General features: G+C 43.3%; 1 protein-coding gene across 4 annotated transcripts in view; it reads right to left on the bottom strand.

The window, feature by feature from the left end:
• Nt5dc1 (5'-nucleotidase domain containing 1) overlaps window positions 1–12,919 on the bottom strand; it is a 122,136-nt gene extending 109,217 nt beyond the window's left edge. For all 4 annotated transcript variants that reach the window (XM_076916529.1, XM_034524587.2, XM_076916530.1 and 1 more), the window contains exons 1-3: window positions 12,714–12,919; window positions 5,538–5,629; window positions 2,855–2,926 (exon numbers count right to left, since the gene is read on the bottom strand). In XM_076916529.1, the coding sequence (XP_076772644.1) occupies window positions 2,855–2,926; window positions 5,538–5,629; window positions 12,714–12,806 (257 nt within the window). In that variant the 5' untranslated portion in view covers window positions 12,807–12,919. The remainder of the gene's footprint in view (window positions 1–2,854; window positions 2,927–5,537; window positions 5,630–12,713) is intronic.
• Between the last annotated feature and the right edge of the window lie 4,929 nt (window positions 12,920–17,848).

Here is a 17,848-nt window from a genome sequence, read left to right as displayed (position 1 = left end):
AACATGCTGGAATCACACTGGCAAGCAGCAGCCAGAGGAATGTACCAAACAGAACAAGATGCAGAAATAGCTAGGTTCTGTGCTCAGAATATTGCTCCTGCAATGTGAAAGTTGATATTTTATATAATTCTTTACAAGAACATATAGTGTATTTAATTTTGGTTGGAAACTAATCTGAAGGGGAAAATGAAGAAATGGAGGAGACCAAATGAGGAAGAAGACACAGAGAGTTCTCTTCTTTAGAGGCTGACACTTCAGAAGACTGGGTCAAGATAGAGAAAGTCTAGAGGTAAACATGAGCAGACAAATATCTACTGTACAGGATCAAAGACATTATCAAGAAGATAAAGTGTGCTAGTGGAACTTCGTGTTATTCAGAAGCTGAACTGGGAGAGACAGAGACTGGACAGACAGACAGACAGACAGAAATGACCAACTAGAGAATGAGTGAAGATTTCGCAGAACACGACCAACTTGACTACAGACTTAGAGGTCATGGGCATAGTATTCGAATACAGATAGACAAACCCCCCTAGCTGCCTGAAAAAAATAGGTAAATAAAGGACAAAATAATCAGAGATAAGGCCATACCTGCTCCTTTTAGATACACCTCAGGGAAGAGTCTGGAGGAAATATGAAACCAACTTGATTACAAAATAAATGATCTTTCAAAAATATCCAAAGAGCGAGTCCTTGCATAGGCTCTATATTGAGTCTCCTTTGATGCTGACCAAATGGGTATAAATAATAACAGCACTGTATGATCATGTTGGCATGACGACACTGTGATTATGTGGTGGGAAGTAGATCTTCACTCCACGGTGCTCTCCCTAAGACTCAGCAGTGATGGCAGCTTTTTACTAACTGCTTTTCATACCCTGATCAACCCAAGAGGTCTGCATGCACTCAGAGAAGAAGGATGAACAGGGAACCAGAGTGTGAGGCTGACTTGGTCCACAAGGAGCCCTGCATGATGGAAGCAAGTATGGCCTAAAGTGGTATACACAGAACTCCAACCAACGCCTACCCAGTACCCATCAGCATCTTTTTTAATCGAAGAATCCCTCATAGTGTTCTAAGTACCCAGTGAAAAACAAAAGTGCGCTATCCATGACCTTTTGAGGATGTGGATCAAGTGGAGCACTCCTACAGTGTACAACGGAGTCACACCTGTATAACCATTCTGGAAATCAACTTGATGACTTCTCAGAAAATGAGAATAGATCTAACTCAGGAACCAGCCATACTACTCCTGGGCAAAAGATGCTCCACCATCCCACAAGGACTCTTGCTCAACTATGTTCATAGAGCCTCATTTGTAATAGCCAGAAACTGGAAACAACCCAGATGTTCCTCAACTGAAGAATGGATAAAGAAAATGTGGCTTATTTACACAATAGAATACTACTCAGTTTTCAAAAACAAGGACATCAGGACTTTTGCAGGCAAATGAATGGAACTTGAGACTATCATCCTGAGAAAAGTAACTCAGAACCAAAAGTACATGCATGGTATGTACTCACTTATAAGTGGATAATAGCCATAAAGTACAGGATAACCATGTTACAATCCACAGACCCAAACAAGCCAAATAACAAGGAGGGGCCAAGGGAGAATGGCTGAATCTTTCTCAGAAGGCAAAATAAAATAGGTATCAGAGGTGGATGTGGGGAGGGAACTGAGTAGAAGCGGGGATAGGGAGGTGAGGGTATCAGGTATAGGGAGAGCAGAGAAGAGAAAATGGAAATTGGCTGGGGGCATCTCTAGGATGTGCCAGAGAACGGGGACAGAGGTGAGGGTAGGAAGGCCCCAGGGTGTCTACATGGGACACTCTAGCTGACACTCCTAGCAGTGGGGATATAGATCTTAAAGTGGGCACTTCTTGTAGCCAGGCAGGACTCCTAGTGGAAGGATAATAAGGACAGCAACCCATCCACAAAACCTTTGACCCAATATGTGTCCTGCCTATAGGATATGCAGGGACAAAGATAGAGCAGAGATGGAATGGCCAGCTAATGACTGGCTCAAATTGAGACCCATCCCATGAGCAAGAACCAATCCCTGACACTATTAATGATGATATGTTATGCTTGCAGAGAGGAGCCTAGCATAACTGTCCTCTGAGAGGCTCTACCCAGCAGCTGACTTAATTAGATACAGAGACTCAGATCAAAACATCAGACAAAGCTCTGGAAGTCTTATGGAAGAGTTAGGGGAATGACTGAGGAACCCAAAGAGAATTGGGACTCCACAGAAAGACCAACAGAGTTAACTAACCTGGACCCTAGGGGTCTTCCAGAGTCTGAAGCACCAACCAAAGGGCATATATGGGCTGGACCTATGTTCCCCACATGTATGTAGCAAATGTGCAGCTTGGTCTTCATGTGGGTCCGCCAATAACTGGAACAGGGGCTGTCCCTGACTCTGTTGCCTGTCTGTAGATTCTGTTTCCCTAACTGGGCCACCTTGTCTGGCCACTGTAGGAGAAAATGCTCCTAGTCCTGCAGTGACTTGATGTGCCTGGGATGGTAATGGGGTGGTGTGGTGTGATATGGGGGAGGGGGAGTATCCCCTTATCACAGAAGAAAGGGAGAGAGAGTGGGGGGGGGAGCAGGTGGTGATACTAGGATATAAAGTGAATAAATAGGTAAATATTTTAAAAAGGGTAGGCAATGACACAAAGCATGTTATTTTCCACTTTATCTCATGAAAATATTTCTACGAAGTTAAAAGGAATACAGAACTATTATCTGCTCTATGACTGACTAAAATAATAACCCCATCTTGTTGCTTAAGAACTATACAGTAGTAATAAGGTATCTTGGAGACTCTGACCACAATAATATTGAATTACCTGAGCACAGTGCCATCAGCTGCAAGTTTAATGAAGGTCCCATCTTCCAGATCCAACGCCAAACCCTTGCAACTAAATTGCAAACATTTGATTATCCATCAGCTCATACACTGAATTTACCTCAGAGAAAAAAATATCTGCATTAGTAAATGTTACAATGTTAAAGAGATTTTCTCACCTGAACAAGGGATATGCTAATCAATGCGGGTGAGCATCCAGGAACATGAAGTCTCACTTAAAAACAGGAATGTATGGAAAATTGCCCAAGAGGCCAAGGGTAGCATGTTTATCTTATAAAGTCTTTAGACTTTTGTAAAAAAAAAAAAAAAAAAAAAAAGAAAGAAAAGAAAAAGAAAAAGAAAAAAAAAAGATATAACTCAAAAAAATACTAAATGAAGATTATCTTGTACCTTGTTAAAATATACTAATGTTTTCCATTATTGAAAATACATGGGCAGGTAAGATGGTTCAGTGGGTAAAACTGGTTATTGAGCAAAGCTGACAACCAGAGTTCAGGCCCCAGATACATGGTGGAAGAGAAAACAGACTCCTGCAGTTGACCCCTGACCTTCACATGTGTGCTGTGGCACCTATGTGCCTGTACCTGCACACACACACACACACACACACACACACACACACACACACACGAGTGTGCATGCTGCATGCATGTACATACGCACACACGAATCAAACTGACGTACATACAAACAGAACGATGCTCATGAATATCCACATGCGCACACATTCACAGTGCACAAGCTAGCTAAGCCTCTTTGCCAGGGTGTTTGCTGCATTGTTTCTAATGTACTTCCATATGGTTTTGCATATAAAAACTTACTGACTGGTCAAGGTGGATTATTGAAAACTAGTAAAAGAAGGTCAAATACTAAGTTCTAGGTTCTTTATTATAAAAGACTTGTGGGATCTGGAGCAAACTGGATTAACCTTTGTGAATAATTACAGCAAAGCAGCACAATGGCAGGCAAAGAGCAAGGTCAGACATACATAAAAGGGCGCTTGGGGGTCATTACTTACTTCCCTTCACAGTAAAATTTCGAGACCGATAGGGTCACATGGTAAGAGCTTTCTGTACCTCCCAGGACAGAAAGGATGTACCGAAAGACAGACAGATCTCAGAGGGATGCACAACGGATGCATGATCATTCTGCATGTATTTTTTGTAATTATTATTTATAACCTAACAAGTATTTTCTTATTTTTAATTAATTTGTGTCTATTTTGTATATGTTTTTATGTGTGTTCACACATGTACACCTGTGTGTAGGTGTGAGCCGGAAGCTGACATCAGGTACCCTCCCTTCTATCCACCTTCCTTTTCAAATCAGCGTCTCTCATTGACCCTGGAGTTCACCAGTTGGCTAGGCTGCCTGGACAGCGAGGCCCTGGAGTCCTCCTGCCTCTGCCTCTCTAAGGTCAGGATGAGAGTAGTTACTGCACTGATCCACTCCTCCATCCCTCCTCCCCACTGTCTTCCCTAAGAGAATTCTGTGCACATGTACAGTGTGCTTTAATCACACTCTCCTCTCCATACTCCAAGTCTTCCTCATCCTCCCTACTATCTCTTCTCCCCTCTCTCTCTCTCTCTCTCTCTCTCTCTCTCTCTCTCTCTCTCTCTCTCTCTCTGTGTGTGTCTGTGTGTTAAAATCAGAGTCCACTTGGGGGCCACTGGTTTTACCAAATGAAATGTGAAATTAGTCAAAGGACAAAATAACTTCTATTCTAAAGGTTTTGTGTTTAATGAATTAAAATACAGAACTTTGAACATGTTCAGACTTTAGTATGAAAGTGAACTTTGAGCTTGTGACCAGTTGCACATGACTAGCCTCTCAGAGGTCCCATCCTTGAAGAACACTGATGTTTCCTCTTCTCAAAAGCCCTCAACTGTCAACAGCTCATGAGCTAAGGGTGGGATTTGGTCCCATCTCCCTGCTCCATGCTTGGGTTTTATCTGACTTGAGCTTACTTACCCAGGACCCCAGGACGGGGGTGCATGCTGTTGGTTCTCTGCCAGTTCAGATGTGCAACTATCCAGTTGTTTCCTGAGAATGGCTCCCCAGCTAACCCTGAACAGCATCCTCCTGCCTCAGGCCTTGGGTAGCTAGAACTATATTCATCTTTGCATGCATATGTTATCACACCTGTCTAAGCTGAACAATTTAAATTAAGCTTTCTTGCTTCTTTTTGTTGTTTAAATGACCAAGAATGCCCTTTGTGAAGTTGAAGATCATAATCAGGGAGGGAATTGAACAGTAAGAATCACAAACGAACATTTATTCAAATGCCCTGAAGCAGTCACTTATTTAAACACGATGACTGCTCTCCCAGGGTTCTTAACAAGTCAAATTTGTTCACAAAGATGTAAATTACAATTCTTAGTAACCTGTCAACCTTCTGGGTGAGACTGACTGAAACTACATGAAAATATCCTCCACGCAGTCACAAGCTGAAAGTTCACTTTCATATTAAATAAAGTCTAAACATGTTCAAAGCACTATATTTCAATCTATTAAACACAAGACTTTTAGAATAGAGGATGTTTTGTTTTTTGACTAATTTCACAGTTCACTGTTCACCTTCACAGAAGAGTATAAAGTAAGATTTTATCAGCAACAATTAAGAGCCACAGGGGATGCAAATGAAAAGGGGTTGGGAGACTTACCAGAAATCCCAGTCCTCTGGGGTCAGAGTGAGCAGCTCCTCCTCGTATCCTTTCTCCTGGACTAAGAACTGAGCAAAGCTGTTATAAATGAGCTGCAAATAAGAGAAGCAAAGAGAGATATTAACTAGAAAGTTCACTGTTCATTCTTAATTTCATAGACCTGAAATCCCGATGGGATCACTGGCAGACCTAGGCAGGAGGGGAATATCTGTGAAGCTCTGCAGTTTAAACCCCTTCCCAGGTGAATGGTAAGCCCAGAACTTGTGTCACCAGCACACAGCCACACAACCAAAGACAGGTATTCATTTTATACGCAGGTCCTAATGGATTGGAAATCATTGTTAAAATCCGACTACAGCTACCAGACCAGTGATACCCAATCTGTGTGGGTCACAACCCCTTCGGCAAACCTCTGTCTCCAAAAGTACTTACTTTACAATTCATAACGGTAGCAAAATGAAGTCGCGACAAAAATAATTTTATGGCTGGTGATCACCACAACACAAGGAACTGTATTAAAGGGTTGTAGCATTAGGAAGGTTGAGAACCACCGTAGTAGGATCACCAGGACAATAAGCACTGCTGACCACTCTACCGTTATATCGATCTGTGATCCCTCAGTGCTAAAAGGGCCCAGCTGAGAGCAGATTCAGTGAGATACACCTGACCGGCAGATGCGTTAGGAGGAAACACGAGGTGTCTGTCAGACACAAGGCATTTCTTATTTCTCTACACAAAGAGAACAACTAAGCACAAAGGAGGAGTGAAGCGTTTAGAAACAAACACAGGATGAACCAAAGCTCTGATTACTGACAGACCTAATTTCTCAACAGTTGTTTTTCTTTTTAATTAAAATACCCATGTTTAACAAGTAGCCTGATGCTGAAGAGATGAGTTAAGGAGTGAAGTGGCTACTGTAAAGGCATGAAGACTTGGGGTCAGATCCCTGGCACCCACGTAAATTCTGGGCCCGACACCCATCTGTAACCCTAGCACTGAGCATCAGAGGAGTGGCTAGCTAGTCAGCTAGTCTGGCTCAGTCTGTGAGCCGAGTTCAATGAGATACCAAGCTGTGGGACACCAGGCAGAGCAGGGTGAACCCAGGGACATGGAGAACCAGCCAGGTGTGGATACCAAGGGCCTGCGCTGTGCTGTATCTGGATGCTGGGACCTGAGTGCGGGCAAACAAGGATGGAGAGAGCAAAGACTCCCACCATATAGAAATGCCCTCTGTCTAAGCCGATTAGAAACACTAAGAATGACTCCTCGCTAATGCAGTGTGACTCTCCCCTGGGCCAACAGTGCCGTATATCAATAGTTCTAAATCATGGAGGTGATTCAGAATGGGGACTGCTTCTTAAAGTTACCTGACTTTAAGGGACAAGAGTGGCCTGGTGAGCTCCTATAAGAGTCTCCTCTCTCTCTCTCTCTCTCTCTCTCTCTCTCTCTCTCTCTCTCTCTCTCTCTCAAGACAGGATCTCTTACCCTGGCTAACCTGGAACAAAGAGAGACCCACCTGCCTCTGCCTCTCTAGTGCTGGGATTACAGCTCCTGTGGGATTCCTTAACTTAGGAACTACATGTTGAAAAAAACAATTAAGTACCATGAACAGTTGAAAAAAAAAAAAGTATCTGTCAGGACCCTGCCTGCGAGTCCTATTGCCAGCATAAGTCCTAATGCCAGCATACGGCTAACAGATGTAGAGCTCGGAGAGGTACCTGGCACACAGGCAAACCCAACACAAGCATTTGCTTTTATTACTAGCCTTGTGCCAGTCATAAACCAAAACAGAACCGAGTGCAACAGCTGCCCATTTCCACTACATAAACATTCCCATCCGGCCAGCCCACAACACAGGTTTGCTTTCCACTGGAATTTGCCAAATAAAGAATGACGAGGTAAAAGTAAATGTTAGATGAATAGCAAGTATTTGTTTGTTTGGTTTTTTTTTCTGATAAGCATGTTCCATATAATAGTTGAGATGTCTACAAAAACTAGAATTTGAAAATTCAAGTTGAACTGTGTGCATGCCCTGCGTTTTGATTCTCTGAGTCTAGCAACCTTCTAATCCTGCTGTGTTGGAAAATGAGTGATGCCTCAAATGGAAAGGTTTCAAATTACTTTAGATTTCCAGCTTACAATACTGAATTACAAGACCCTGCAGGGCCTTGGTTAAGGTTAGAAAGACTGGTGGGTGGCCCCTCCTTCAGAAGGTACACTGAGTGATGGTACACTATTCTCTGGGTCAGATGCCAACCAGAGATAAAGGGTGAGTGGGTGTTATCTGACCTTTCAATCTGCAAGCCCAGGGAACAAAGGTGTCAAGTCCTCTGAGAGGTGGCCACCCCTGAGGCCCTGGGGGAAGGGACACACCAGGGTCCACATTTGCCTGACACTATGAACTAGTTAAAGCCCTCACTGAAAACATCCTTGACTTCTCCACAAGCTTCTGCAGTTCCCAGCGTATGGACGTCTAGCTCTGCTGTGCTGTGTGTGTCCCTTTCCACCCATCACTTTCCAGCTGCAGCTCTGTGTGGATACCCTGCTCTGGGGATGATGGCCTGGGTGTGAGAAATAGAAACTCAGGCCCCAGCACTGTTGTGGGTGACCCAAAGATATCAGGATCTGTTAAGGACTTAACCTTCCTGTGCCTTTTGGTTAACAATGACCTCTAGAAATCCTCCAGAGGGCTTGTAAAGCTGCAACCAATAATCTCATCAACTTGGCTGGAGATGGAACTACCTAGGAAACACACCTCTAGGTCTGTCTTTGAGGGTGTTTCCAGAAAGATTTAACTGGAGGTATGACCTATCTCGAAAGAATGTGGTACCATTACAAGGGCTGGGGACCCAGACTGAATGAAAGTGGAATTAAAAGCCAGTAGAAGGATCAGGAAGATGGTTCAGTGGATACAGTACTTGGCATACTGTAATCTTAGCACAGGGAGGCAGAGACAGCATTCCCCAAAGTTTTCTGGCCAGCCAGCCTAGCTGAAACAATGAGCTAGCACCAGGTACAGTGGAGAAACCCACTTACAAAACAAACTGGAGGGGCTGAAGAGGAGCTCAGTGGGCACAGATGCTTGCAACAACCTGAGTTCAATTCCCAGCATCCACATGGTGGAAGGAGATAAGAAACTTCTGTAAACTGTCCTCTGACTTCCACATGTGCACACATCATGTGCGCACACAGCCAGCCGAGCACCAACATATATCTCTCTCCTTCCTGACTGTTGATCCGATGTGACCATCTATCTGCCTCCTCTTCCTGCTGGTACGTCTGCATTGCCAGGATGAACTACAACCCTAGAAACAAGGGACCAAATTAAATCCTTCCTTAAGTTGTTTCTTGTCAGGTACTGGGTCACAGCAATGAGAAAAATAACGAACAAAAATTCAACCTATTCACATAAGCAGAAGGCATAGAATAGTGGCTATATAGTGCAGTGCCATGAATTCATAATCGCAAAGTGGGAAGGTGGCGCAGGGGACAGACATATGCAATGTGCTTGCTGACAACCAGTCTAGCTGAAAAGGGAGATCAGGGTTCACTGAGAGATGCTGTCTCCCAAACAAAACAAAACAGGTGGAGAGCAGAAGACATCTGACATAGACCTCTGACCTTCACATGAAGTACACCCACACATACATATACACATATATACAATGTTGCAAGATATTTGGTCACACTGTGAACCCTGAGATTGTGATATAAAATTGTGATATAAACTAAAAAAACAAACAAAAACAAAAAACAATCCTGTTTCTAATTGTGTTGTGGCTCAGTCTTAGCACACACCTTTAATCCCTCTGGCTGGAATACAGATTCACCCAAAATACACACATTTAATCCCAACAATGAGGGTAAAGTTAGTTTGTAGAAGGAAGCACCCATGTCTGAAAGTGATTATCTAATTGAGTGGCAGAGAAAGTGATGAATCAGAGAAAGATTTGACAGAATAGGATCTGTGTTGGGAGAAACCTTGCTTATACTCTGAAGGCCTAAGTCAGCCATAGGCCTAAGTCAGACATACATGCCAACTAACACAAAGTCTTGGTCTCTGTGGGAAAACACTAACCCTAGAACAGATACCTATAGACCTTGTAGACAAGTAGCCTTGGTGGAAAACTACCAACGTAGATAAGAACAAGTAATCGTAAATCTTGTAGATAGGTAGCCTTGGTGGAAAGTACCTGCTTAGATAAGAACAAATGAATCACAAATCACAGACAGAGTCATAGTGACCTGTTCCACCCTGCTTCTTCTGTGAACTTTTACCCAGCCAATACCCTATTCTGGAAGATATCTATACTCCCCCTGAGAACACCTATGCTCCTTCATCATCCCCTTCCCCACATCCTGCCCCTACGTGTATATAACCCCTGTGTGAAAAAAAAAAAATTAAAATCACGGTTTGATCAGACTCTAGACAAGCTATTGCTTTTTACATTCCCCTGTCCTCCAGTTCTCTCTTCCAGGTCCCCCAGATCCTACATCACCGCCCTGAGGGCCAGAGCAGATCTGCCCAACTCTCAGAAGAGAGAGGAAAGGGAAGCTACTTGAAGGGCTGTGCAAAGAGGGAAAGAGAACAGGGAGTTTTACAGAGACAGGTTGCACAGAGAGAACAATTTAGACACAGGTGAAGACAGAACAAGCTAAAGAAGAAGGAGCCAGATTAGAACATACTGTCAAAGTTGTTTTAAGCCAGGCAGAACATTCAGGTAGAGGCCTAGAGAGAGGCCAGATTGAACTAGTCAGTTTGGAGAGGAGTTTTGAGCCAGAACAGCTAAGTTGAACCAGCCAGCCAGAGATCAGAAAGAGCCAGAAAGCACTAAGTCTCGGAGACTGAAAACCTTCTAGGTCTAGATAAGATTGTACATAGGGTAGAAGCTTCCAAGACTAGGCCTAGACTAGCAGATGAAGCCAGTAAGCCTCGGAGACAATAATTATGTCAGGTGAGTAAAGGCTACTTTTATCTACATACACCATACCAAAAAGAAAAAAGTGACTGTGTCATAATATTCAGTTAACTCCAACCATACTGTAAATTACTGATCCCAGTGTGCTCAAGACATAGAAAACACTGTTGATCATACAGCTCAGAAGACAGAGGCTCCGGGGTGTGTGTGTGGGTGGGGGTGGGGGTGGGGAGGGGAGTCCAAAGAGTAACTGGGAATATTTAAATGTTGAGCAATTGGAGGCGTCAGGCTTTGAGGAAATTTGAAGTAGTGACACAAAAAGCTTCATAAGAGGGAAGAGAAGGACTGGGGGATAATTTCATAATTTAAGTACTAAGATGAGGCTCCACATGATGAAGAGACAGTGAAGAGAAGAGACAAGCCCTATCTCCTGGACAGGCAGTAGCATGAAGAAAGCCTTGGCAAATACTGCTCTCCACCATAAGGACGGAAAAGAACTTTACATCATCTTTCTGGTAACAGGTTGCTGCCCACTGAGAGGCTCCTACCTGTGTGTGGTTGATCCGTGTCCCTAACTATGCCCTGGTGTTCAGCACTCTGTGAGATTTAGGATTTCCATACCAAGCGTAACCAAGATTCACCACGTGTTGCAACCCGCTAGGCTCTACCTGGCTTGAGACAAAAGACTTAAAAAGCCTGGTTAGCTACTATGTTGCGGCCTGCTCCGCTCTGCCTGGCTTCAAACTGCCACTCCCGTCTTCGTGTCAGGGTCTACAGGGAGAGAGAGTGAGGATGAGGAGAAAACACGCAAGGAATGGAGACAAGACAGACGTTCTGATCAAGTCTCTGATCAAGTCTCTTTATTTGAAGGGAAATCTAGGGTCTTTATACACTTTTGCCACGCCCCTTGTAGGCGCGTGGCTATGACGTAAGCCTTGGAGGCGTGGCTAGCACGTGAATAACTGCTTTCTAGCCGCTTTCTAGCTGCTTTCTGCTCAAAGTCGGCTCCCAACAACCAGGGTATCATTTTCAGCCTTTAAACAACACTGTGATTCAAAATTCGCAGTAGAGTATCTTGTGAACCTTATATCCTAAAAGTTTAATGCTCACACATGCACAAACTTGGCTTTTAACATGACAGGTTAAACAACACTCTCCATGAACAGATGAAGTGCCTAAGAAAATATGAACCAGACTAGAATCTGAAAGCCATGGAAGGAAGGAAATTAACACCCAGAGAAGGAGGAGCCAAAGGACCAAGTCGTAAAGAAATGTCTTCAAATTGTCGATATGAGAAAGGAAATGAGAAATGTGTAACTGGCAAGCAAAACAGTGTGTGTGTGTGTGGGGGGGCACACCTTAAAAAAAAAAAAGCATCTGCATGCAGAAAACACACAGGAGTGATTCAGGAGCCTCATTTTTTATTTTGGAGAATCTGACAAACGGAGGCACTGATAGGACTACCCTGAGCCACCCTGGCTGTTGTCGGCATTAGTGATGTAGCCTACTCAAATACCCTGGGTGCAAACCATAATAGCCAGCAATCGACCGCACACTTAATCCTCGCAAGTGATGCTGACAAGGAACCCAGATTATATGCCAGTGTCCCGAATCAGGTAATTTGACTGCAGAGTCCTGCTTATATTTCTCATTGTGATATTCTTAATTCTTTAGTTTCTTGTGAACCCAAAAAGTCAGAGAAAGCAGGGCAATTAAGATGAGGGTACAAGCCTACAAATACTGCAATCTACTCCCCCCATATTCTGGGTAGATTCTGTTGAGATTACAACTTTATTTAAAATGCACAGAGCAAGTAGTAGCTGCACAATAAATGCTTGTTTTCTTCTCTTGGTAAAGACAAAAGTAGGTCTAAGACCTTAATGATTTCGACCAGTGTTTCTCACAACACTATTATAAAATCTCTCTCTGCTTGCAATGCTTAACTCTGACAGGTGATTATTTGGGCGTGTAAAAGGAAAGACGCAGCCATGTTTTCTTGAAGTCCAAAATAAGTGGCTGTAACCACTCAGCTGGTGCCCAGAGGAGTTGGAAAAAAATACCAGAGCCTGGGATCAACAAATGACACCCAAGGCCCCCGACCCCGCTTTTCCAGTGTCCTACAACCCCGTTTCCCAGCTCGTTCTTGCGCTATCTTCTGCCCCTGGCTTCCTCCTCCGGACCGCAGAGCCCCGGAAAGTACACTTCCGCCCAGCGGCACTCTGCGCAGCCGCCTTTAGAGGCTGCCCGTGCCACTCACCCGGGCGCTCTCGGGCAGGTTGTAGCGGCACAGAGTGTGGTCGAGATCAAAGCCGACCACGTCGCAGGCAGCTAGGGAGAAGTGCTGAGCCATGGCAGCGCAGCGGCGGGTACCCAGACCGGAAGGCTGGTACAGCGTGCGAGCAGAAGTTGCCGGGACCGGACCAGCGTACCTCGCAGGCAGGACGCGGAGCGGGGCGGGGCCTGATGGGGCGGGACTTGACGGGGCGGGGGGCTTATTGGACTTAAGCGAGACAGACAGGCGGGGCGTGGTCTGGTAGGGCGGGGCTAGTCTAGTGGGGCGGGTCCTGAACACAAGCCGCGGTTGTGCTCCAGACGCCACAGGCCCCGCCCCTCCCGCTTCTCCAGTCCGTGACCTACCCGCCTTTTGGAACAACCCAGCTTTGCAAGCTGGTACAGACCATTTCCGTGGCTTGCTTCCAGGCAGTACAGTGGAGCAGGTACGCTGGAGCTCACGTGCCCAGCTAGGACCCTGCTAGCCAATGACCCTAGCTTAAGGTTACACAGGAATAGTCGGAATTCCCGATCATCTTTCAGGCGCCACACAGCTAAAGGATCCCAGCGAAACCTCATCCTTTGAGGCTTGAGTGTGGAACAGTGTGTGAGCTGGAGAAAATGATAAACACAAATAATTGTTGGACCCCTTTAGCATAGTTTGGTAAGTGGTCTTTGTATATTGAATCAACAGCTTTATTACTTTACTATAGTTTGATAATAAGATATGAAAGACATTCCTTGCATCATTTCAGCCCTTGGAATGCATTAGAAAACATATTAGACATTATGGAGGACCATCTTACCAAAAGACATCCAGGCTGGTTGTATTAGTCAGGGTTCTCTAGAGTCACAGAACTTACGGAATGTTTCTGTATATTAAGGGAATTTATTGTGATGACTTACAGTCAGTAGTCCAACTAACTCAGTATTGGCCAGCTGTTAATAGGAAGTCCAAGAATTTAGTAGTTGCTCCAATCCATGAGGCTAGTTGTTTGAGCTGGTCTTCTGTAGAAGTAGGTTCCAACAGATGTCCTGGCAAGTAAGTGCAAGCAGGTGAAAAAGAGTGAAACTTCCTTCTTCCAATTTCCCTATGTAGGTCTCCAGGAGAAGGTGTGGCCCAGATTAAAGGTGTGTACCACCTCGCCTGGATCTGAGACATGCTTTATCCCAGGCTGACCTTGAACTCAGATATCTCCTTGTTTCAGTCTCCTGATATTATTTTATTTTATTGGTTTTTCGAGACAGGGTTTCTCTGTGTAGCCCTGGCTGTCCTGGAACTCACTCTGTAGACCAGGCTGGCCTCGAACTCAGAAATCCACCTGCCTCTGCCTCCCAAGTGCTGGGATTAAAGGCATGCGCCACCACCGCCCGGCCAGTCTCCTGATATTAAAAGTGTGTTGTCTGGGCTTTTCATGGCCACTATGCCTCAAGATCTCCATGCCAAAATCCAGGTCAGAAACTTGTGTCTTCCAGCCTCAAGATCTGGATCACAGGTGAGCCCTCTAATTCTGGATTGTAGTTCATTTCAGATATAGTCCGGTTGTCAACAGGGAATGGCGGTTATTTGATTATCCTGCTTTTAATTGAGCTTCTCTATGAAGACATCAAAAATGCTATAGACGAATGGAATATATTATCCAAAGCTTTTGCAAGCAGGAAGTACAGAGTGATATGAATGATGATTTGCTTGATTAAGGATTATACTATTTTAGATTCAGAAAACTCAGTACAGTTGGGACAAAGGATGTCAGAGCCATTTAACTTCCAGCCTCTGTGTGTGAAAAAGAAAAACAGCATATTAAGATTTTTATCTCATACTACTTCTCCATTTAAAAGAGAAAATACAAATAAATTATCTTCATACTGTTACTCTAAATTTCAAAGAACGCTTTGTTTAATGAGAAAGAACAATTGAAATGACATAATGATGTAAGTAGTTGAAAATCCCACTTAACCCTTCCAGATACGAACTCTTAGAAGGCAAGTAGACCAATGAAAATCTGTTAATTACCGTTCAGTGGATAATTCAGTTCGTTAGGGTGCTTCCTTATAGTACCTAGAGGACTCGTTTGAAAACATATTGACAAATTTTTTGTCATAATGAGTCTCAAACAAATCTGGAATAGGAACAGGATAAAGTCCTCTAGAAAATTGATTGTGTCACTAATCAGAGCTTAAAGATCACTGAGATCCTACCTTCTTTACTGTTCGTGAAGAGAAAAGGCAGGATTTTTTTGTAGCTCACACTGATACAGGAAACTGTGGGGTCCATGAGTGTAAAAGCAAGGTCCTTGAGTAGGCTAGGTCATCCTAGCTTCAGAAGGGCTTTAACTTGGTCTGGAGAGATAGATCATCAGTTAAGAGCGGTTAAGATCCAATGACCTCTTCTGGTATGTTTGAAGACAGATACCGTGTACTCATCATCATCATATATGTACATATATACATGTGTGCATATGTATGTATATATAATATATACATATATATCACATATATGTATATATAATATGCATATATATGTATATACATATATGTATATATACATGCATATGTGTATATGTGTATATGTATACATGTGTGTATATATGTATATATGTATATTTATGTATATATGTACATATATGTATGTATATATGTATATATATGTATATATGTATATATATGTATATATGTATATATATGTATATATATGTATATATATATGAAATAAAAAAATAAGGGTTTTAGCTCAAGAATTATTGTGTCACAAGGTCACTATTAAACAAAACTTTCACTGAATTAGTAGCTCTGGGTTCTTGTCTCTCAAATTCAAGGAAAGGAGATAAGAGGGTGACTTGAGAAGTCGAGAAAGGAGTTTTAATCCAGAACTGTAGATGGGAGCTTAAGATAAAAGAAGGCACAGTCCCTGTGTAGCTTGAGTGAGTCCCTGGATGGAGCACCAACAAGGGAATTCTTATAGGTCTATTGGCAGAAGTTGAAGCTGGCCTGGGAAGGCCATTGCTCAGTGCATTTGCCCCTCCCCCACACCTATCCAGGTGCTCCTCAGTTCCAGTTACACCATCATTTACAGTGCCCAGGCAGTGGAGCTCATCCACATAGTACAGAGGGGTGACAGAACAGGAACCAGAAGTCCCTTGTGCATTTCTGGCCTCTGTGTAGAACAGAATCAAAGACATTTTTACACCTGGCTAGGGACAAAAGTCTTTTGAGATCTTTGCTTGACTAACTTCTGTCCCTTGTTCTTATCAACAAACATTCCTTCATTAGTTTTAGTGGAAGCACTGACCTCCATAATTCTTCTGTGAATCTAAAAAGGCCTTCCAAATCTGACTTCCGTTTTAGTTTAATCTTGAAGGCCACAGGTCTCCCCAGAAGAGACTGTGTGTGTGAGTGTGTGTGTGTGTGTGAGTGTGTGTTGGGGGATATTTGTGTTAACAGGCACTTTAGAGATTCTCTAACTGTGGTCAGTAATCATGGCCAGGAGTGTTTAGGAGGTTTGTTTCTTGATTATGTTTCAGAAACTTCCCTTTACAAACTCCCTTGGGTGTTCTGAACCAGGGGTAGAAAATTTTTCAGAGGAGGAGGGAAAATAAGTTATTGTTCTCAAAAAGGGTGTGGGGGTTGTCCCCATTTGTAACCAGGTGGCTGCAGGCTGGAGTTGGCCATTAGACCTGATCAACAGTAGTCCGTCCAATTCTTACTGATCAGCCAGTATTTTATTTATTATTTTTCTCATGTCTGCCCAGAGAGCCATTTCACTGGGAAGGGAATTTTTTCAGTTATTCAGTTTCTTGAGCCCCACCCACCTTTTGCTGTCCCTTGTCTCAAACCTCATCCCGCCTTCTCTCTAAGAACGTGTCTTCTTTCTTTTGTTCTATTCTCTGCAGAACACTGGCCTTAAAGACAAATGCTCTGGTTCATGAAACTTATTGTTTTTAAATAAAGACACTTCCTCTTCTTACACATTAAACTTTCACACAAATAACACAGATTCCCTGTTACCAACTAACAGTTAAGTCTCTTGCTTAGTTACTTCTCCCCATTGCTGTGATACAAGTGACCCATTACCAAGGCTCGCAGTTTAAGGGTACAGTGCATCACAGGGGTGGTTGCACGGTGGCAGAGCAGATAGATACAGCCTGGATGGCAGAAGTGAAGCAGCTGGTCACATTGCATCTGCAGTGTGGAAGCAGAAAGAGATGAATGCTGGTACGCGCATCTCTTCTTTTTCTCCTCTCCACAACCATAACTTATGGGATGATAACATGCACATTCAGGGAGGGGCTTTCTGTCTCATTTAAACCTCTCTGGAAACACCCTGAAGACAAGCTCAGAGGTTTGTTTCCTAGGTAATGCCTGGTCCTGACACGGTGACGATCAAGATTCACCACCACATATACGAATTGTTTCCCTGAATAACATGTTGAATATCAGTGTTAAAGAGTGAATTCTGTCTCTTCCAAGTCGTATGTTGGAGCCCTGTCATGTAACATGACTGCATTTAGAGACTGCCTTATGGGGAGGTGATTTTGTTAAATAAGGTCATAAGGTCATGGGTGTAGGTCACTTGTCAGATAGGCTTATTGTCCTGCAAGAATATGAAGTGATATCAGAGATTTCAAACACAGAATAAAGGCCATGTGAGAAACTAATCAGAGCCAGCCTATAAGCGTAGGAGATAAGCTTGTGTGGGAACCAACTTTGATGGCTTCTTTGTCTTACAGGTTACCTATAAATCTACGAAGAAATACTCTGTTGTTAGGAGTGGCCTAGCCTGTGGGTTTCTGAAGACAGCCTAACTAGACAAAGCCAGTCAATAATCAGATTGGTCTCTAATCAATATTGATGTGTTAAGTGTAATGAGCATTGTTTGCCATTTCCAAGATCCACAAAGAAAAGGAACTTTGTCATTGGTTAATTTTTATAAATCTAGGTACTTTTAAAACTATGCCACTTACTGAGTTTTGTAACTACAGTTACATAATAATGTAGAAAGTGTCAGAAATAGGTTGTAATATTGCTGATACTCTGGAGTTGAATTTCATCATTAAAACTTGTTCCTCTCCTCTCTTCTGACACTGCCTTGCTATGTAGCTAAAGACGGTCTCAGATGGATAA

This window comes from Arvicanthis niloticus, chromosome 20 (assembly GCF_011762505.2).
Source record: "Arvicanthis niloticus isolate mArvNil1 chromosome 20, mArvNil1.pat.X, whole genome shotgun sequence".
Taxonomy (NCBI): domain Eukaryota; kingdom Metazoa; phylum Chordata; class Mammalia; order Rodentia; family Muridae; genus Arvicanthis; species Arvicanthis niloticus.
Note: the sequence above shows the minus strand (reverse complement) of the source record. Positions and strands in the feature narration are given on the sequence as shown.